This window comes from Pectinophora gossypiella, chromosome 7, assembly GCF_024362695.1.
Source record: "Pectinophora gossypiella chromosome 7, ilPecGoss1.1, whole genome shotgun sequence".
NCBI classification, from domain to species: domain Eukaryota; kingdom Metazoa; phylum Arthropoda; class Insecta; order Lepidoptera; family Gelechiidae; genus Pectinophora; species Pectinophora gossypiella.
Genome location: NC_065410.1, coordinates 5433161 through 5456592, shown reverse-complemented (window position 1 = coordinate 5456592; position 23432 = coordinate 5433161). Strand labels below are relative to the sequence as shown.

At 37.2% G+C, this 23432-nt stretch overlaps 1 protein-coding gene and 1 long non-coding RNA gene across 2 annotated transcripts; one reads left to right on the top strand and one right to left on the bottom strand.

Moving 5' to 3' along the window:
• Positions 1–219: 219 nt before the first annotated feature.
• On the bottom strand, positions 220–7537 carry LOC126368149 (probable salivary secreted peptide). The gene is made up of 2 exons (XM_050012030.1): positions 7269–7537; positions 220–1271 (listed from the first exon to the last, which is right to left on the bottom strand). The coding sequence occupies exons 1-2, from the start codon at positions 7458–7460 to the stop codon at positions 1131–1133; spliced, it is 333 nt and encodes a 110-aa protein (XP_049867987.1). The 5' UTR covers positions 7461–7537; the 3' UTR covers positions 220–1130.
• A 2316-nt stretch (positions 7538–9853) lies between these two features.
• LOC126368151 (uncharacterized) lies at positions 9854–11198 on the top strand. The gene is made up of 2 exons (XR_007566548.1): positions 9854–10495; positions 10586–11198. It is a non-coding gene; the product is annotated as an uncharacterized LOC126368151 (long non-coding RNA).
• The last annotated feature ends 12234 nt before the right edge of the window (positions 11199–23432 follow it).

Sequence of the window (23432 nt, the reverse complement as noted above, 5' to 3'; positions counted from 1 at the left end):
CCAAGATAAATCACCGAATAGTCTCAGACTGAATATTCACCTAGGTACTGGTATTACAGGAACAATCAAGTTGTTGAGAAGTTACAAAAACAAGATAGACATTTGAGATTGTAATACAATAGACGGAAGTGTTGCTAAGAAAAACATTTGTAGGTGTCAAATTAATTTATATACGAGAATGAGAATCTTTACCGATTTAAAATTACAAAAAAAGAAAAGTTTGCTAGATTTTCAAATGTTTATTTTTACAAGAAGATAAATAATATTTAATATCTAATAAGTTAACAGTTTGTGATGAGTCTTTGGTACAATGATCAATCATCCAGGAATTATGTACACAGATAGGTGTCAGTGTGTATACTCTAATTAAACAGCCAATATCCAACGCGTGTAATTAATAAACAAAGTTTGACGTTATTATAGTTCAAGTGCATGCCAATGTCTGCCTACGTAACGGAATGTTGTACATTGTACTTCATAACCTATCAATAACTATGATGTGCTAATATTGCTAATTATCGTAACTATTCCACGAACAATGGACAATAAAATTTCAATACTTACTATACATTAATGCGTTTCATACAAAGGTAAAGTACACTGCGGTGAAGAGGTTCAGTAGTAAAATATTTGAAACGTCAGAAGTCTTCTTCAAATCCGAGTCGAATACCGAAATCGTAAACGATACAAAGTTTATTCCGTAGAAGACTAGTTCCCTCGCGAAATTATGTGTTCGTATTTCTACTTTCTAGTCTTGTAAGTTCGTGCTCACTAGTAGTTTCTACTTAGGTATTTAAAAAGAGAACGAGTTGGCTGTACAATGTTTGGAGTTACAGTCGTAATTTAGTCTACTTTATTATATCTGAGTTTTTTTTTGTGGCTTTGACTCGCGAACACCTGAATGGTAAGTGAAGATGTGGCTTAAGCGGAACCTACTTAGTAAATGTCTATCTAGACTTGAAACTTCCAAGATTGTACTGACGGTGAAACACAGACTGCGGCAGGCTATTGCTGTCTTTTGCTGTTTGCTGCAAAGGTATGTCCGAAGTCCTTCATGCGAATTGATGAAAGAGTGATATGCCTGTCGACGTCTGGTTGACCGTAGGTGGAATGGCGTGGGTGTGTGCTGGTTACACGTAGATTTCTATCTGGTAGTTGAGGCCGGATCCCCTCTCGCTCTTCAGTCTGATGTTGGCATAAGAGAAGCCTGTCCCTCCGGCTGTGACGGTGGCTTCTGCATCTGTGTGGTCAAGGTCGCGAGCTATGATGCCCTGCGAACAATTAACGAGGTCGTTTTACAACATATTGTGATGAATTAACAATGAACAACGCTACCGAACTCTTTATATCTCTATATATTAACTCTTTATACGTATATAAATAATGGCCCCGATTCCTGCAGACACCGCCTAATTTTATTTTAGGTTATATCCGTCATTTTCGTATCCGTCGAAAAGGAAAGGGACGGATGATTCACAGCTCTTAATTTTAGGAAGAATGAGTAAATAAATGAATAACCCGGGCGAATCAAAAGGTACGTCGCTGGTATGCAACCGTTTGACGTGCTGTCTACTTAACTTTGTCGGGTTATTGACGGATGTAAAATTTTTAGACGGTTGGTTTAGATTTGTGCTTAAAATTGACGTGTGTTCCATAAATTTTATGCTTGTCGATTACCCGTCCCTTTCCTTTTCGGCGGATAAGAAAATGACAGATATAACTTAAAATAAAATTAGGCGGTGTCTGCAGGAATTAGCACCAATAAGTAAATATAAACTAATGGCCAACGTTCCTAATTGTAAGAAAAGCTCGATGAAACCTGGGTAAGTACTTAGTATATCATGCGATGCTGTACCTCTGACTACCTCAGTCGGGAATATAGCCGTAAGGTTTATTACAAGTATTAAACAGAATGTCTAATCATGTTCAGTTAGATTATATTTCAATATACATAAAACTAAATAACACCTTCGATGCTCGGAACGAGTGAGATCTATCAAAGTGCAAAACCCAGTGCTATGTCATTCATTAGCATAGTGATGTATCAGTCGAGATTCGGTGGATACATTTTATTTTAACCAACGCTAAGTAATTTTAAGAAAATCTCCTTGTGGAACATGTTTCTAGGGGCGGACTTGGGAGTACCTATTTACGGCTATATTGTAGGAATTTGCAAAAATAAATATAGCTTGTTACGATTCTCTCAAAATTCACCTTAACATCTTACTAAAGGATTATTTACTGAATAAATGTAAGGATCGAAGATTATATTATAAGTAAGTAATGGCTCCGATTCCTGCAGACACCGCCTAATTTTATTTTAAGTTATATCCGTAATTTTCTTATCCGTCGAAAAGGAAATGGACGGATGATTGTCAACAAGTTAATTTTAAAACGAATGAATAACCCGGGAGAATAAAATAGGCATCTCGCTGGTATGTAATCCGTTTGACGTGCTGTCTTCTTAACTCTGTCGGGTTATTGGCCAATGTAAAATGTTAAGACGGTTGTTTTAGAATTCTGCTTAAAATTGACGTGTATTCCATAAATTTTATGCCTGTCACATACCCGTCCCTTTCTTTTTCAATGGCTAAGAAAATGACAGGTATAACTTAAAATAAAATAAGATGACGTCTGCAGGAATTAGTAGCACCAATATATAAATAAATAGGCAGATAAATTATTTGTATTTTCTTTGTAAGTAAGTACTATCTTCCTTTCTTTTTATAATAATAAAACTTATTCCATAAAATATGATAACGCAAATCATACTTTGTGGTAAATAGGTAGTTCAGATACGCAATTATTATCTCAATATTTATGCAAACTTACTTTAAACAGAGGAACTCGTGATTAACACTTGGACTGCGTGGACAAGTACAATACACGTTGCGTAATATTTCACATGTATATTGTGTTAGGTAATAAGGATAACTCAGTACTTATTTAATTTATAAAAACTATGCAAAACACTCTCGGCATGTCATATTGCGAAACGCAGATAATTAAGTGATTCGAATACACGGAACGGTAATAAATAGCTAGTAGATAAAGTAAGTACTTTATCTAAAGTAATTTCGACGGTTTAAAGGGTTTCCTTATAAAATTCGAAATATTCGAACTGTACCTATTGCTTAGTATTCCGGTGGTTAGGTATTTGAAAATCGTTTTTTTTTTATTATTATTATTATTATTAGTATAAGTACATAAATTCGCCTGATATCTCCTAAGGACAGGCAAGGTCTTAAGTCATCAGGACAATTTTGTAGCCATTCCTAATATTCGTATTCATCATCTCATCTCCCTAGAATTATCCCGTTTTTTTCACAGGGTCCGCTTACCTAACCTGAAGATTGACAGGTTCGGTTTTTTACAGAAGCAACTGCCTGTCTGACCTTCCAATCCGCCAAGGAAAAACCAGCCCAATACAGGTTAGGTCACATACCTCCTCACGATGTTTTCCTTCACCGCTGAGCACGTGATAATCATTTATGGTTCAAACATGAATTCGAAAACAAATTCGACAATCATTGGTTTAGGCCTGTGCTGGATTCGAACCTGCGACCTCAAAGTGAGAGGCAAGCGTTCTACCAACTGGGCTACCATGGCACCTGATATTCGTATTCGTTCTATAACGAGCTCACGGTGACAGGTTATCAGCCCATCGCCTCAAAGAGTCCAACATGTTATAAAGAACATTTGCATACATGCCATAGACGGTTTTGTTTATTTATAACGATATCAAGTTCACAGAAGTGACCTTTCGTCGATAAATGTGAATTCGGGCCGAATTGAGGCCAAGGGTCTCAAGACGCTCTCATACATTCAACTCTTGCACTTAAAACCCGAATAGCACAATTAGAAATAAGACGAATGAAGTCCTTTCTTTCGAAATGGTTTTCTTATGTCTAAATTTTAATTTCTTTAGGTAGCTATAAGGTGAAAGAATTTGCAATATAGGCTTGAATCGATGTAAGTGCAGTGTGAAGAGTTAGAATCTATAAGATACTACACGGCAAACTTTAAATATTAAGTAAGTACCTACCCACGTAATATTCCTGAAATTACTAATATTAAACAGTGATTAAAAGCGAAGACTAGACTTTGTTTTTATCATGCTCACGAGCCGATTTTATTAGTAAAATTCTTAATAAAATACATTTCAATTTCTCTAGACGACAAACATAATTATTTCATAATATTAACTTACAATTAAAATTACATTATGTTATAAAGATAAAGCAGTTTCTGATACTTAGTGCAAATATAGGTAGGGAGGGGTATTTGAATGTAAGCTTATTGGTGAGCCATCGAAGTTAGCACCAAATAGACGCCTAATGTTTATTTTTCGCATAGAATTCATTCTGTCAACTATTTGAGGCATCTTGATATCTGACCTATTTGTCAGATGTGTTTGAAGAACCCGTTCGTTTGTAATCAGGAGTCTATGAGGTTAGATCGACGATGTAGTGAGCTAACATTCTGCAAGTCGAATGACAGTTGTGTGCGATATACCAACATTTAGTTAGTTACCTACTCTATATACCTACTCAGTGCCGGTCAACGTAAAGTGGTTAGATTGGTGGACAGTATTGCGTAACTACATTATCCGTAAATTGACAGAATCATGCATGACGTTGTCCATAGCAGTTTTAATGAACATGGATATCGTAATTTTGTTAGTGATATTGAGAATTTGTAGTTTGTCCGGAATTGTACTTAAACACATCACGGCTGTATCCCCGAAGCGGTAGGCAAAGATATAGTCTTCTAAATATATAAAAGGAGAAACTGACTGACTGACATATCAACGCACAGCCTAAACGGCTAAACGTAGGCACTTGAAATTTGGAAGGGACGTAGCTTAGGTACCGTAGAGGTGTACTAAGAAAGGAATTCCCGGAATTCCCACGGAAACGGGAATTAGCGGGAAAATAGTTTTGTATGAAAATTCTAAACCACTTAAGTTAGACGCTTGAAATTTGGCATGCAGGTACCTTAGTAAACTTAAAGCTTAGTTGCAACAGGATATTGCAAAATTCCCACGGGAACGGGAGTTAGCAGAAAAAACATTAGTATGAAAAAATCTAAACCGCGTAAGATACGAGTAGATGTTTTCAATCTAGCATGCGTGAATACCTTAGTTAAATATAAAGTTTAGTTATGGCTGTATTTTGAAAAATGGGAGTTAGCGGGAAAAAAATGTTGTATCAAAAAAATCTAAACTGCATAAGGTAGATGCTTGAAATTTGACATGCACATACACACAAAGATATTTCTTTTATAACACGTCACGCGGACGAAGTCGCGGGCAAAAGCTAGTAATATATCTATTCTGTCTTTACACTCACTCCTCGCCAGCCACGTTTAACTCCCTTATAATAGAAGGCGAGCCTATAACCATTAACCGGGCACAAACCCTGGAAATAGCGTGATATCAATTATGTATGATCCAAACATGAATTCAAACTCATAAAGTCGAAAATTCCCAAAAAGTTTAAAATCTTGTTACTTTATTCAGAAAATCCAAAGGTGAGGTTTTTGGTAAGTAGATAACAAGTGTCCTAAGCAACTTATACACATACACTTTCGTTTGACTACCATATTGATATTTTCTACACCACATTTGATGATTTCAAACTTTCCACGCCACGTTCACCAAAAGAAATAGAGATGGCGCTGTACATATTTGCCTTCGTTTAACCTTGTAATTTCATGAATAACAGACAAAATCATCTTTTATCTTTGTTTTTGAATATAAATGATGACCCTTGTTATTACACCCAGGCACAACACATCTTCCACCCATTATTATTCTGATCAAAGTGAAGCAATATAGGTTGCAACATAATTCTATACACATCTGATCCAAATATCAAGCAATAATTATATTTATATATTCCATTATATTTTTGAATAATTATGTAATCCCGAGTAATGAGAAAATAGGTAGTTATCACGTTAAATCTGAACAGCTCCATCTATACTGGGTGTTAGTGACATCGTAACGAATACTGAGGGGGTTGATTCAGACCATGATTCTGAGTTAAAATCAAGTGGAATTTTCCGTCGCAAAATTCATGTTTTTTTTTAGTTTTTTTAAATTATTTTCAATTCTATACTTTTGCGATGGAAAATTCCACTTGATATTAACTCAGAATAATCAGATGAATCATCCCTCTCAGTATTCGTTACGATGACACTTACACCCCGTACAAGTACATACGTATGGGTGTTAGTGACACCGTAACGAATACTGAGGGGGATGGTTCAGACCATGATTCTGAGTTGATATCAAGTGGAATTTCGTGTCAAAAAATTCATGAAAATTTTTCTTTTCTTTTTAATTATTTTCCAATCCATACTTTTGCGACGGAAATTTCTACTTGATATCAACCCAGAATCATGGCCTGAACCACCCCTCAAAGTTTTCGTTACGATGTCACTAACACCCTGTATAATATATTTAAGAACGTAACCTGGAAAGTCCCTCATTGTTATTGTGATTAAGAATAGAATCTATACGTTTTGTAAAAAAAATAATGTCATGATTGGAGACTACTGATCTTTTATCAAAAATACAACTATTTATTTACGATTTGTATTACACGAGTATGGTTAGCTAAGTTTTCTGTTTACATTTCATGTTGAACAAGTTTTGTATGAGGTACCTATGTTTTCTAATAAATGTTCTGCTGAAGTACTGAACATGGATTTTGCGAAAACCACAACCACTCAGGCACGACTCAGGGCGCGGAGGGAAGTGAATTATAAATAATTAAGAAACCATTTTTGTTAAACATGTATACCTAAGTAGATAATGGATGCTCTGCAATTAGTCAGTAATACCTAACAGGATGTTCATTTACTAAACGGCAAAATTGAATTAGGTAGGTAAGTGTAACGAATTAATTATGAACTTATGTTATATGTTTTTTCCTCGAAATGAGCCTAATTAATTATCTCATTGTGTAATTTTGTTACTAAAATATAAAAGTACGATACAGACGATTTATATTATCATTATTCCAACTTGATTTTTACTATCGTCTTTCGGACAATAATGCGGTCGTTGATTATGCATACAAGTCTAAAATTACGAAATATTTTTTTTTATTACGAAATATAATTATTCGCGCTCAGAAAGGTTTAAATGGCGTTGTTTGTGATACAAATTGAACACATGCGTTATATTTATCTTTCGGACAAGTAGTTAAACACCATCTGAGGCGAATCTATAATAAGTCAGGTTATAATAAACAAGTTACCTTAATGATTTGCTGCCCGGGATCTGAGAAGAAGACTTCCTTGACCCTTTTCTTGAGTGGGATCGCGTTGTACTCGGCCTTCTGTTGCCAGAGCAGCCTGTTGTTGAAGCTGGACCCCACTATGAGGTCTTTGCATTGCGTCACGCAGACGAACGCCAACAGCAGAACGAATATCACAGGAGCGGTCTTCATCGTGAGGCACACACGAACGTACGGCGGTCAGTGGGCGCGCACTAACCAACGACCGGCTTAAATCGCCCGACTCGACTGACTCAGGAACTTGTTTACCTTATAGTGAGTAAGCGGAAACTTAAAAAACTTATTATTTACTAGAGCTGCGTGTAATGTCTTGAACTGTAGACCACTTTTTTGTGTTTTTTACCTTCAACTTCAACTTTATGGTTGTATGGCAACTGGTCGTCATAGACTTTTTACTTTTTATACATTAAAACAATTGGTTTAATTATGAGTGACGTGTCTGTATGTGACGTTTCTATATAGTTGTCTGTTTTGTTCTGATTATTACTGTACAGCTTTGAGTATTACTTTTCATATTTTCGAAATAATTCTACTCGTGAGAGTCCCGACTTCGAGTCAGATTGATAGAGGAGAGGCCTGTACCCGGCTGTAATACGTATATTATATAGCCTAAGTACGTGTGTTATGTAGGTATCTAGCCTTGAGAGTGTCACCGATCTACGTAGTGTTATTCTATGACCGAAGTTAACTTTATTAGCAAAAAAATCATTCGGGAGTGTCACGTAATCTCGTTTGTGAATGTTATAGACGCGTATTCAATGTAACCTTGGAGTAGCGATTAGTTTAACTATTTATACTCGCTATTAATCACTTCTTGTAGCAACGATAAGGAAAAATGGCAAAAAATATATTGTGTATACTGTATGAGGAATTGCTTTTCCCACTATCGGAAATTCTCACGGGCTGCCTACACGCCTATCATGTGTGGTATTATTTGTTAAACAACGCTCTTATTGCACAGACGTAAACCACTGTAAGCGAGAGCCGCTAAAGCCCGTAAAATACTGTCTGCATTGTTTTTTGAGAGTCCAATCCGGCGTATCTGACGCTACAGTCTGGTAAAAACTAAATGCGAAAATAACTGACTACTTATCTTGGGCGAATTTTCTGTAACGCTACCCGCCAGCGGCGTGGAGCATAATTTATTTCCTGCGAAGAAGCAAAGTATGCCGCCGAAGCCAAGAGCGTTTGTACACATTAATGCGGCGTAGCTCATGAAAAATCGCTTAGGAAAGAAGCTGCGGAGCCCGCTTCGGAAGGGTATATTGCATGTACGTGCTTTTTATCCTTTTGCATATTACGGTTGATTTAAAACCGTTGCCCGAATGTTGAGCAAAATGTGGTGATAATGATGTGCGGTTTAATTAATCCCCGGGTTTAGGGACGGGATATCTTCTTTTCGGGTTCGGTCATGTAAATGAAATGGATTCAATTTAGGCGTTTACGCATATTTACCAGTTTTGTAGACCTCGATTAAATTGCCGTTGGATTAAATGTAGAGTGACGTAATTATAATCATTATGTACCTATATGAGCTGCAGCAGACAGAAAGCGGGAAAAGTATTCTGGGGCTAAGAACAATTTGTCCCTTTAGCCTTCGAGACCACGGGATGTTGGGGATCGGATGCCCTTAACTTTGTCAAGGAGATCGGTTACGAGAGAGGGGATGTGATGCTCGCTCCGGGTCATACCTGATGCAAAGGCTGTCCATCGCCATTCAACGTGGCAACGCGGTGAGTGAGTGTCATGGGAACCTTTGCGCCGGGTGAGGCGAAGGAGAGGGCTGTTTGACTAAGCAGGGATCCCTTCGACAATGTTGAATTAAGTAGGTATTTTCTGTTTTGTTTTTTATTATTATTATTTAACATACATAACACATAACATAATAAATAGCCTATATACGTCGCACTGCTGGGCACAGTTATTATTTGACATCATCATCAATTTAAGAGCCACGCACTTGTCGGTGCAGCATTTTCCCATGCTACTTTTTTAGGGAAAAATAGGGCTGTGGTTTCCCTCTTGCCTTCCGCCTACATATACACATACATACATATTTGACATGTTGTATATTATTTAGTTTCTTAGGATGAATTGAATTCATAAATTAGGTATTATCCTGCAAGTAAATTGGTATTAACTCAGTCAAGTGACACCGGCGCACGCACTCTCGTTATGTTTCATTCTGTATCCAATTTTCAGTGCAAGCTTCTTTCAAAGAGTTTGATTGATGACTTACGGGTACACCGTGTCACCTTTCAATAGACTGCCTTCCGACCTTTCCTGTATAAGACAAGTTGACATTGTATCGAATAATCGGCAAGCAACGTGTGTCTTATATTATCTGACCTAAATATGAACTACGATACGGTCGTTTATAAAATTTGCTGAGTTCAGATTCATGAATGAAATATTAGACTGTTTAGCTACCTACTGTTTCGTACAGTAATTTATCGACATTGTTGTTAATGTATTTAGGAACCGTTTTCAACAGCTTATTTAATAGTTAATTGTCGTAACAATTCATTTATGTTACCCTATTGTAACGAAGCATTTCGGACCAACGAGCCTTGTAGCGACATCTTGTGGTTTCTGACGATATAACGTTGTTTTTATATTTTACCCGCAGGAAATCACAGATGGCGCTGCAGGGTTATCGATGGGCCCGAATATTTTTGATTATTTTATTTTCTTCTAAATTATTATATTAAAATTATCTGCAACATTTATTTTTGATATATTATAATTATATTGTTTAAATTTTGGGATCAAACAAGTCGATCGATTGTTGTCGTTGATTCGGCGAATTTATGGTTTGGTAGATTTTTTCTAGTTTGGCAACTTTGTTCGTGGTTCTTGTGTCAGACTGACAGCTGGCTGAGCTGAGAGACAGGTTATGGAAAGTGGGGACGTCGCGAGAGCGCCGGAGACTCCACTGCCGTAACAATAATGTGGGCAAATTAAAAGCCACGATTTATCGGCGACATCAAGAGCCGATGTCTCGATTTAAATAAACAACTTAACCGAGATGGTGAGTCCTCGCAATTCTTCGTGCATATTTTTGCACCAACTTTGTGATAACCTCGAGGTCCTTGTTTTCAGCAACATCACTGAAATCCCATCGCCTAAGGTCCAGTGGGTGGGTTTAGGTTTCATCCGAGCGATGCCCAACTATCCCGGATGAACCTGTAAGTTATTTTCTTTGTTTTACACTCGTGAGTTGCATTGCCACGCTGTCAGCTGAACCACATGCTAATCATTGCCATTCCTTGTTGCAGATGGGTTTTTTTTTTCTTTAAGTTTTGAACGTTTTAATTTTCTAACGTTTTGCAAGTCTTAATGTAAGAAGAAGTTTATAATTGGATCAGATGTTTTGTGAATGAAGATTCCTACTGTTTTCTTCTGCATTTGAGAGTTATTTCAAGCTTCATTTCGGCGGAGCTTGCCTTGGTTGTTTGCACGTCGAAGCTTTCCTTTGTGCGGCGCGCATGTGGATGTGCCGCGCCTCTCCTTTTGCCAACACTCCGGATAAGGCTCGGTGAAGGACTGCGAGGTTGACCGGTGGACGTGCAGCCCGCCAGCTGCGGAACAGTAGGCCCGCTGCGCCGCCATCGTCCAGCACGCCCTGGCCTGAGCCGGCCTCAACTCATCACCTGTACGGTATTCCAGAACGCCTCAGGTAGGCCTGATAGTCGGAGGTCCTCGAGTAAGTGAGGTGCCTACAGGTGTACGGACAGTGTTTTTAAACATAGTGTTATCCCATGGTTGTTACGGAGTGACAATTAACCTGACGGACCAAAGCGCGACCTGTCTCCCTCCATAGGGTTTTTACCTGCCCATGGTTGTACTGTAATAATTATAACTGTAAAATATACATTGTACAAATTCAAAGGGAGTTTTCTTTGTCTCATGCTCGCCGGTCTATAACATCTAGCTGTGCCCTTCAGGTAAACACCACTTTATAAATTTCTGAAACATATCAGTATTATCATAACACCATTTTCCTATTTACCTACCTTTTATATAGGTAGTCAAAAATCTTTTGTTTCACTATGTAATAAAATTGGAAGTCTATTTCTCTCCAATATATGATACTAACAAGTTTTTCAGAAGACCGAATCGACTCGTCTTGCAATACCTACATTATAGAATATTATCTATATTTGAATTTAATTTTCAATATTATTACGCATAAATATAACATAAAATATGCTCACGACTATGTTCCTAATTGGGATAGTCAGAAGTACAACACACTAAGTACCCACGTGTCACCCAGCCTTCTGTTAAGCCTTTGTGATAGATGCTGAGCCGCATCGCCGTCTATAATGGTCGATAGTCCACTGTATTAGTGAAAATTGCTAAATTACTAACTCATTGGTGCAAGTACGGTAACAACCGGGGATCGAATGGCGGCGCTCCTGCATGAGAAGCAAGCCGATGACCCACTAGAATACAGTGACGCATATTACGCATAAGGGGGTAATCACCTGTCACGGTTATTTTTATATAAGATATCGCGCGATCGTTCGGTTGGTTCGTGTGTAAAACATCTTAAGAATCGAAGGTTTACATACACGTCGATACAACCTTGCCGAATCGCGACGCGACCGCGTCGTGTGATAACCGCTTTAGTATTGATACATATCTCAATTAATAAAAACTACTTTTGCTACGTATATTTTTTCCTCAAAAGCAGTAACAATCAAACGCCATAAAATTTTCTAATCTTGTCTATTAGATAATTTTACAATACTTTTGGTTGGCATATAAAAACTGAATAAAAGATTTGAGAATAGTGACTTTTCTGAGTGTTTTCCAGTGCACTTAGATTATATTTGTTTATTTCATGCAAAAACCTACTTAGTATGTATTACTTGAAAGTAAAATGTTTCACTTAGTTCGTATATTTATCATTCATGAACAATACAAAACGAAAAATAAACTTGTCGACTGATTGAGACCCTCGGAGGCTCGTGTGAATGCCTAGCACGCCATTCTCAGAATTGGACTGACTACTCGTGCGAACTGTTACTGAACAGCGAATACATCTTGTATGTATTTACCCATAATACAACAATGCCTTTAACGTCATTCTGCCAAATACGATGTAAATAAGGAAGGAAAGTGAAATTTTCCACAAATCTGCAAATGTGCGGCGTTGTGTGGTGAATTATGCGCTGTATCACGTCTAAATATATGTTAGAATTCGTCAGCAAATTTTCATGAACATGAACTCGTCTACTTATGATTTGATTTTTCAAATTACGTTCATTTGCCGAATACATTTTTGCATAACCTTGCTGACGTATACACATTTTACACGTGACTATACATCTCAAGAAGAAAAACAAAATATGTAAATAGATAAAGAAAATCCATTCTTATTCCTATGTCGAAATTATTATAACCCATTACATTATCTGCGGTATAAATTCACCCTGAATGGGAATTCGTACCCCGTAACTGTGTTTTGTAAAACGCTTCCAACCGAGCTAGCATTCCTATGTATGTGTACTTCGTTTGTAATATACCACACACCTTTGAAAATTCTCAATTCTGTTTTCGTTTGAAATACGTAAAACGCCCCACGCGTACCAAAATTTCCTTTTTGATTCACCTGATATGAAAATTGCTCACATGCTACGAGCTTGTTCTGATGAACGGTAACTAATAAAATGAAATGCTTCAAAAAAATATAGGCTTGTATTTTGGTGGGTATACCTTTCAATCCAGCACGCTTTTGTAGTTTCGCAGACTTTTAATTTTAAGTGTTGGTAGTCTGTTTGGTTGCCAGTTTAGTGATGTACGTTTTGCGAGCTCTACTAACCGGTCACGCGTTTAATGACTACTCTTATGTCGTCTTATTTGATCGTTTTTGACTAAGCTGCGGGTATCTTTCCGCTACATTTGAACATAAGTAACTTGCGTAAATATTGTTAGTAGTTGTACCAAATGCAGATACTCTATGAATATAAACAGGAAACTAAGAAGTAAATCCGACAACACTGACAATATGCACATCTGTACCTAACCCAGATTTGGCATAAATTTGCATAATGCGTTATCTTGTCACATAGCAGCGCGGGAACAGTGGCGAGCTTTAATTGCATTTTGGTTGGAGGCAGTGGAATGTTACAGTTCTATTCTAGCCAGTGCGTGGTACCAGTCCGGCCGCCTGCCGCCCGCTACACCAGCAATAATCGGTTTACGCATTAATCTAAGTGGCTAGCGAGCCCCATTATAGATCGCTCGGAATCGGGAACATTAAATTATAAAAGCTATTATGTGCCAGCATAACATGCAATAACTGTATAGAGACGAAAACTGATTTCCGATTCTAGTAATGGGGGAGCGCCACTGAAACCCGCCTTCGCGTGATGTATGATTTTATATTTAGAGTGGGCTTATGTAAAATATAGCTTATAGATTAGGATATCGTAACAAGCCTTTTCTGATCCCTGTTCAGTTGTATAGACAATTATGAAAATACTCTGAAAGTCTTAACTAATTCAGGGAGGTATACTTAATAAGGTGCCTTTTAATTTGCTGTTTTCTAATGCAAATCGGACCCTTTTTGCAGCGGCAAACGGGCCTCGTCCGCGATGATATACGCCGACATTTTCGTCGAGTTAATGTTACTAAATTTGTATAATTTTGCAAGTTAAACCATTCCCGGGTTGTCCTCAAACTCACCGTCAAATTAAAAGCAGTAGACCTCTGATAGTTACAATTATTATAAGGGTACAAGTGAGAGGGCGCGATTAATATTCGGTGGGTGGTGTGACGTCAGGAATAATCAGATTTGCCGCGGCCCGGGGCGTCCTTCGAGATATTAACGAGTAACCTTTGATCCACTGCTCGACAAGAAATTACTGATTTGAATTAAATAACTTACCTTTTCTTATCAGTTCTCCGAGCAAGACTACTAAAGTATACAGATTGTGTATAGAATAAGGAATCATTGTTAATTACGTTATACACTCAAAAGAGTCAGTGGGTAGTTCAGAGCACCATGATTATTATTTACCTATTGTTTCTTTGTGGTTCACCACTCATGACACACGGGAAGGATAGACTTTCGTAATTACGCACATAAAACATTACTAACATAACAAATATATACAATTATCCCAGTTGTAAAATTATCGTGGAAATTTTTTAATATATTTTGAAGCCAACCGATAAAGTTAAAGGCTTTCTAGCAGTTTCAACCCTTGTATAAATTCAAGGAAAATCCGTTCATTTATTTGCAACAACGTTTTACGGGAAAAATGGAAATGCTTTCCCCGTTAAAATCATCTAAGCCAAGAAACTCCTTTAGTCGTTTTTTCCTATTACGGGGAGATAGAGGTTTTATTTTTGTTGGTCAAGGATTTTAAAGAAAAATACTGATTCACTGAAAGTACTTTATATTGATTGTTGGATTCATACTTGACAAAACGTTTGAATAAATTTATTCTGCAAATGACGTCCCAGTAGGAGCTATAATAATGTCGAGCGGTGACCTTGAGATCAATGTACTTTGTAAAAGTAGGAAGGAACGCTTCGAATCTCTACAAACCCCGACGGGATTAGCGTCAAACGAAGAAAAAGACGCGGGAAATAAGTCGTAATCCAGACGACGTGACCTAAATACCTACTTAAACATCGTCGATTTGATATCACGAAAACAATTCGATTTAAATTTCCTTTTCCTTCCCAATTCCTTTGACAGGATTGGATTGTATTTCACGCATGATTTTTTACACGCTCCTTCAATGAAGTTGCTGAGCTACATAAGGACAACATAAAAAGAATTTGATGAATCTACTGACCGAGAATAATCCTATAGTATTCTTTTTGAAGTAACTAGCTACGGATTTGTATGAAAGTTTAAATTACTTACTTTCTTTTAACTCGTTTAAAATGACTTCTAGTAACAGGTAAGAGGTACTTACTTAAATTGCTCCTTAGAATATGTATATACGAATGAAGTTTCATCGTGATAGCTTGAAAAATATTAGCTCTGTCAACATAGACGAGTGCCTTTCCTAGTCTGTACACTTAAAAAAGAACTTAGCGAATCGACGAAAAACAAACTTCTTTGAACCAAATATCCATCTACTAAAAGATAGTGCAGAGTCGCTCTAAACCGATTTTTTGTGTCCGTCAGAATCACCGGTCACTTGTATTTTGTCGACGTATTTTAAGTTTCAACGGTGCTCAATAATTGCCCTCTACTTAATTACGCCTAGTGCCTATCACTAGACATTTGATACCTACGTATTTTAGGAATGAAATAACATTTAAATGGTTAACATGCTTGTTTTGCGTTCGAATCCCGTCCGAGTCACACTTGTTCGATTTAATTTCCTCTCATCATTTACAAGCCGAATTATTTGGTACTTTTGCCTGGAAAGTTTTCCGGGAGTATTGAAAATTGGTGATTGTCAGGTTGTTTTTAAGTGATTTTTACGTAAAAATGAAAAATAGGAAAAAAGGGTTCCGCTCTTATAGGATAAAATTTGTTATCCGTCCATTTGTTTCTTTATATATCTAGATATAGAAAAATGTTCTCTAATCGGTATAATGAAATAAGTAAATGTTACTCCGAAAGAATTTCTTCCGAATAGTGATGTTTCGGAGATAGCTGTGGTCGTGCCGTGGTAATCGAATTCTTAGGAGCGATTGGCGCGTATCTCCTAAACACCACTATTCGGAAGAATTTCAGAATAAAAACATGTTGGTCCCGATTCCTGCAAACACCTCCTAATGCTATTTTAAGTTATACCCGTCATTTTCTTAATCGCCGAAAAGGAAAAAAGACTGATGATTGACAACTGTTAATTTTAGAATAAAAGAAAAAAATGAATAAGATGGTGTGCTGTCAACATAATTCTGTCGGGTTTTTTTTTACATTTTTGCCTAAAATTGACGTGTGTTCCATAAATTTTATGCCTGTCAACTGTCAGATAATGACAGGTATAACTTAAAATAAACTTATATGGTGTGTACCGGAATCAGCATCATTCTTTTCTTTCTGTACATTTTTTTTAAAGGGTGTACTTTATTTTATTATAATATTTTATATAATAAAATACCAGATAATATTTTAAATTTGTCAGAAAATAAATTTAAACCTCATGTGAAGCTTACTTTATGTAAAAAAGCTTATTATAAGATTAATGATTAGCTAAATGATAAAAATGTCATCAAAATATAAGTAAAATTACTACTTTTCTACTCCGCTACTCGATGATGAGAGAACATTAAATCGAATAAATGTAACTTGGACGGGATTCTAACTTAAAACTAGTGTGTTAACCATTATACCATCACCGGGTCTGAGGATGACTCAGGGACTGTCTATGCGATTTGTCGAACGCAAGCAAATGTCTGGTGATAGGCACTAGGCAGCATTAAGTGGGCAGCAATTATTGAGCACTATTTCAACTTAAAATACGCCGACAAAATACGAGTGACCGGTGATTCTGATGGACATGACTTTTTAACGATAATTCATGATAGATTAGGCAAAATACTTCTCTTTATTCACGCAATATTTTTCGGGAACCATGATGACCTTGATATTTTGTACACCCAAACAGGGGTGTGAGTGGCGACGCGAGATGTAATCGAGCTAAATGTTAAAGAGCCAGCGTTTACATTAAGGTGATGCGTTTCAGTCAGCTAGGTAACGCTGCGTCAGCAGATGGCGTTACTTCTGCAGTTTTCGTATTTTTTTCCATTTATTCGTTTAGTGTTGAGTTCTGACCCAGTGAAATGTTAGGTGGCGAAATCTTACATACATTATCTTTAAGTTAAGCTAAAATTTTGAAGTATTTACTGCAGATATCATATTGAAACATTGCATCAAAAGTTGGTGTCATTTCAATTTGTGTACAAACACGAAGCTGTCACACACACATGCGAACTAGGTTAGCTATTAAAAGAGATGCATAATTTGAAGTCTACTTCTAACTTCTAAATGGCGCATTTGGTAAAGCAGTCGCCGCCATTCTTAAGTTTCACGGTTCAAACCCAAGTGCATGTTTTAATTGTTTTTACATTTTGTATTTTTTTTTTACAATTGAATTTGGCGAACCCGTCTATTTGTTACGGAATTTTCAAAAAGTATCACTTTTACCAATAATATTATAATTATACAATAATGTACTTTGCACTAAAGTACCTTCCGTAATTTCCGTATTTTTTATTTTGTAAAATTCTAACAGGCATTAATCGCATCAGTGAACATGCGGCTAACTAAAAAACTACTGAACGGATTTTCATACGGTTTTCACCAATGAGTAGAGTGATTCATGGGCGTGCTTTAGGGTATATAATTTATACAAGTATTTTTTTTTTGTATAAAATGGTTCAAAAATGATGATGAATGTCAAACATAATTATCGTTACAAATATAGCCGACTTGGAGCTTTCGGCGAAAACACTGCCTGAGCCCATTGAGATATAACAAAACAACGTATGGTTGAATTGTTCCTTTTTTGTAGGTCTACCGAAAAGTCCACAATATGTCATAATAATTATATTGTGTATAAAGAATTGTGTATATGTATTGTATGATTTTACAAATAACGATCACAGTACAGTAATAATAAGGTAGATTTTTCCTAAATTGCGTCGGTTCAAACTTTGACGCATCGCGTTTGAAAGATGTAATAGCGCTTCAGGACGTCCCGCAAGCACGGCGCTGATGTCGCAGTATCCGCATATAATTATTATGACTTGTCATTTAGTTCCAATAAAATCCGCGGGACTTCATACGTATGTCAGTGACAGCTGGTGATAACATGCGGGACACTTAGCAGCTAATCGAATTCTATGTTGTTTTCGCGCCCAGTCCAGACGACTTGCAGCGCATTTCTGGACTTATATTTACGCGTGGTGTTTATTGTTAGGTTAGTTAATTCAGGTTAGGACGTCTTTTCTTAACGAGGACGTTAAAAAAAGACGAGGCTGGGACGTATTGAAGTAGTATTTCCATATATACGCGGCCTGAAATGGGCTGTTTCGGGGACCTGAACTGGTTGCTGTCGAACTTATTATCACGTTTTCTTGAAGTCAAATAGAAAAAAGATTTTCGTTAGTTTTAGATCTGTCATGATGTCTGTGATGTTTGTTTATTATACATAAGAATTTCAAAATTTATCTTATTTTTTTTCCCAAAGGGCAAGGCAACGGGAACTATGCCCATACAGCCATGTCTTGTGTTTTTTTTTTTCTTGATGATGATTAATGAAATGATGAAACCTAAGCCCCCACCCTCGGAGCAGACTCCTACTCCGAACCCCAAACGAAGTAAGCGGCTTGTTGGCGCAAAGCGAAAATAGATAGGTACACTTTGTTTATTGAATATTCCGATTTAATAATACTATCGGGAATGTTTTCCGACTAACTTAATGTGATCATTAACCACAAAACACCACTTCGTATTGATTATTTAGATTATTCAATGAAGAAAGCCTTCCCGTTCCCGGTCCCACCAAAAAGTCCGCGGCAAAGAGAATATAAATAAATCTGTATGTTGGATGGAAAAACAATTTATTATAAATGACTACTATTTAGGCCGGCAAATGCAACAACTTTATTTTTGATTTGGTTTTCCCCGAAGGGTAAGGCAAAGGGAACTATGCCCATACAGCCATTTCATTTTATGTATTGATTTTTTATTATAATATATGTCCTCTTTTAAAACACGGTACTTACCCATTATTTAAAAATGTTTAAATAATATGCGTTAAAACAAAAATATTTTTCCAATATTCCTTTTCTCAGATTGTAGTATTTTTAGTTTTTTATTTATTCTCTTCATACAAAATCTCTTTATAAATTGTCACTGACATTCTATTACACTTGTCAAGTAGTCAAAGCCTTTAGAGAAAAAAAAACTATCACGCACACAAACTAACATTGACACCTCTACACGCTCAGCAAATACACTGTAATCTGCACCACTACAAATGTAGAATTGATCAAAATTGAGGGTCTGAAATATGGTACTTCTCGTATTCGGACCCTAAATTTTTGTTAGTTTGCGAAAATAATACACCAAAATATTACTATTTATCGGTTTTATAACAATATTCCTCTATCCGTTTTCCTGTAGCACTGCATCAACTTTTGTATGGAAAACGGATCACCTTAAGCGCTTTTGTGAAACAAATGAAAACTGCGCTCTGGGGCCGCGTTTCTAAGTTAAATTATTTGTTCTTTTTAGAAGAACCAAAAATTCTCCCTCGTTTGTTTTTGTTTTTCGATGAAGTAAGCGTGTTGAGCGACCATCAGAAGATGCGGCCTTAAAATAACTGGGTAACCATAAAAACCAGCAACAACATGCTTGTGTGTTTCCAATGAATGTACAAAAGGCTTAAACATGGGAAATAAATCCTTGACTTAAAAATGTCCCCGGAACTCGAGCCTCAATTATTGGAAAGGGACTCGAAGATATGTAGCATGTATAAGCCTGATCTAATTCGTCCACGCCCTGCAATGTTTAAATAACCCTTAACCCGGATTAAAGGGTTTGGTTTGCGCATAATCCCTTCTTATTCCGTCCTAAATGGATATTGAAAAAATTTGATGGGACCGTTTTATCGGAAACTCTTTTTCAGAAGTGCTCTATTTTGCCTCGCGGAATGACGTCGATTTAAGGTGAATGAACGAGCGAAATCCCTCTACATGGAATAGGCGGCGCTGAGGAGGTGATGAGTTTATACAGTACCATTTAGTCGACGGCGCACCTTTGAACCGAGAAATTGACGTCAAGAGTAAGCCCTCGCTCCATTTACTTTTCAGCAATCCTTTTCACTTAAATCCCGTTTTCAAACATAATTTTCCTCGTCGCACATACTGGTTGGCTTCCGGTAAATCCTAGAGCTTAAGCGTTTAGTAGTCGAGTGATTTTACAAATAGTTAGTCTGATAACTACAGCCCTACGCTTACGCAATCAGGCAGCGCAAAGTTTAATTGACAACAGGGCGAATATTGTTTAAAAAAAGTGCGATTATACGAAAATGATGTTACATGTTACTTAATATAGCATCGCCCTTTCAATCTAGTACCTTACATTATAATCTGAATGTCACAACAAAACCATAATACCACGTGTTTACCGTGAAAATGGATGAATAAGCTTTAAAGATGTATTCATCACCTCCCTAGCAGTATTCCGTTTTTCACAGGGTCCGCTTACCGAACCTGAAGATTTGACAGGTTTTTTACAGAAGCGACTCCTGTCTGACCTTCCAACCTGCGAAGTGAATACCAGCCCAATACAGGTTAGACATACCTCCGAAAATGCATTTCTCGGAAGGTTTCCTCACTATGTTTTCTTTCACCGCTGAGTACGTGATAATCATTTATGATCCAAACATTAATTCAAAAACAAATTCAACAATCATTGGTTTAGGCCTGTGCTGGATTCGAACCTGCGACCTCGAAGTGAACGGCAAGCGTTTTACCACCTGGGCTACCACTGCTCAGTGCATTATTAATTAAAATTTCGGTATTATTTAGATAAATTACCGAAATATTCTAATTTTATAGCTTTCACTAGTCCCAACATTGAATGTATCAATTTGGAGCTCGCGTGTGCTAGCTTTTGCGAATCAGTATGTTATTATGTTGCAGAGATGCGACCACTGCGTCTAGAATTTAATATAACGATCCCAACTCGACAATAACCTCGCCATGGAATTTAATGGTCCGTAAAGCGGTCTCGATTAAAACTGCCGTCTATATGGATAAGGCCAGTCGTTTTAGTATGTGGAGTCAACTTTTAATGAGTTTACGAGTGCCCCCAGCGCGGTGTGTGAGTTACCTACGCGGGCTGATGAGAGTTATTCCCAAACGTCATATTTAACCTTATTAGTTCTACACGTAAAGCTTCGTGCAGCCTGGAACTACAGCTATAACCGTATACCAAACGCTATGACCGTATCATAAAGTCGAAAGATAATTGAATAACAAGTTATCTTTAAGTACTTCTGTTTATGTGACTATAAAGTTCGTTTAAAAAAAAAAGAAATACTATTATGGGTTGCGTGTTTTTAAAGCGTAGTAGGTGTTGTATGAAACTTTTTTCCATTTGTCGTGTTGTCGAGCGAGTAAGGAAACACAGCGACGAGTGGTGCACGCCTGAGAAAACACTGTTTTCAGAAGCGTGTGTAATGTTCGCCAATCCGCATTTGGCTCACGCCGCGGATTATTTCCCCGGCTCCGTCAATATTGCAAAGAAATGCCGGTGGTTTTATTTTGCCTTGCTTAATACTGAGTGACATAAGCTTATGATTGTACGTATTTATTTCACTTATGTTTTGCTTTAATTACAGTTCTCGTGCACGGCTTTGTTTACTTATTTGTCAGGTGTGTTTATAATTTTATTTACGATATATAGTTATTTCCTTGAAAGAAAAACAGTAAATGGCACATTCTTCTAATTTAGATGTACTTAACAGGTTAATTTAAATGTCGGTGAAGTGAACACCGACACTCTCGCGCGAGTTTGTCGGGTGCCGTTCCCGTATATTTAAGACGTCATGTACAAGTGTTGCAGAAACAAGGTGCAGAAACTTGGACAGCACAGAGACATAAATCAGGGTGTGGGTGTGCGGCAGCTGGCACTTCGTGAATAGTTCTGTCGGGCGGCGACCGCGTATGACATTCGATTACCCTTGCCCCGCGACAGACCCCCACATAGCGAAAAATGTTCCCACAAAACTCTACATTCAAATTAAATGTTCAAAAATCAAACCCGCTTTTATTAAATTCTATCCTGTCGTGTCTGAACTCAACAGCGCTGACAACTTTAATTGAACAATGTTTTTCCGAATTGTATTTGTTGTGTTCTATTTTTCATTAATCGCCTTGCCTTTAATTTTAATTGTTTTTAAATTCGCATGTATTTCATCTGATTCAGACGTAAGTAAATATTGTTGCACAAATCTTGCAGTTAAACTGATATATCGCGGAGATTAATAAAACTGTCTACTTACTTCGAGTTCGGCTGAAAGGTTTTGTTTGTTCCAAAACCATAAATCTGGGTCGCAATGGTCTAAACTACAAAACTATCGAAGCGGCGACGCTAAGCATACTATTTTGGTTATTGTTGGAGTGAAATCATTCCTACAGCGTTTGCATAAAATGTAATGGCAGATTGCGGCCATGCGGGAAGTACTACCCGCGATTCGCATTGTGCCATCTGCTCACATTTAGATCCCTTATAAAATGTTACTGCGCATTATCACACGTGGATATGGCCTCGGCCTCGCGGTTATTTCGAAACGTTACCTTTTTATGACACTAATGGAAAATACTGTTTAGCTTCAGACTCATGTTTCTTTACGCACTCTCAGACTGGCCCGGTATTTCGTAAATGGGATTTTTTATTTATGGAGTTAAGTTATTGCAGATGGCTAACAACATTCGTAGAAATTATATTTCCAGTCTTATATGTAAAAGAAAAGAGGCTACTTAATTGAAAATAGGTGCACATAGACACATACGGTCTTTAAAGAGTCTGAAGGTGTATAATCCTATTTTTAGTGAGAGTAAGTAATTTAGAGTCAGCTAGCCTACCGCCTTCCATTAGTCTTCCCACGTTCCTTTGACCTTTTTGTGGTCCCTATACGGCCGCACAGCCCTTCAGTGGTAATTTAACGGAGCGCGTGTCCAGACCGGTTTTATTTAAGTCCATAATGTGTTTTCCCGCATTAGGATCCGTCATGTTTCCTCACAATTTCTACGAGGACAATCCAAGGAACTTCTTTTTATTTATTTTTTGTTCAGCATAATTCGTCTAGAAAGAAGTGGGTGTCAGAAACAAGGAAGATTAATGTCATTAAACCAACAATTTTACTTGTATCTAGGTAAGTATGAAAATCCAGTTTATCCTGGAGCCGGTTACGATATATTTTCGCGACTTACACGTAAGATTGTGCAAATGACCATATAAATCATACTGACTGACGTTAAATTGACATATCGAAGTCATAAATCAAAAGGGAATACCGTAAGAGAACAAGTTTTGACAAGACACTTAGCTCGGGCGGATCAAAATGGGGTTTGGCAAAATTTTCTGACGCTTTAGGTACACATAGGCGAAAGTGTTGGCACATAGTA

Bases quoted from the DNA above. Each gene is read 5' to 3' on its own strand.
- LOC126368149 (XM_050012030.1), bottom strand. From the start codon at position 7,460: ATGAAGACCGCTCCTGTGATATTCGTTCTGCTGTTGGCGTTCGTCTGC. The intron at 1,272-7,268 runs GTAACTTGTTTA...AATTGTTCGCAG, and splicing joins CCGGGCAGCAAATCATTAAG to GGCATCATAGCTCGCGACCT.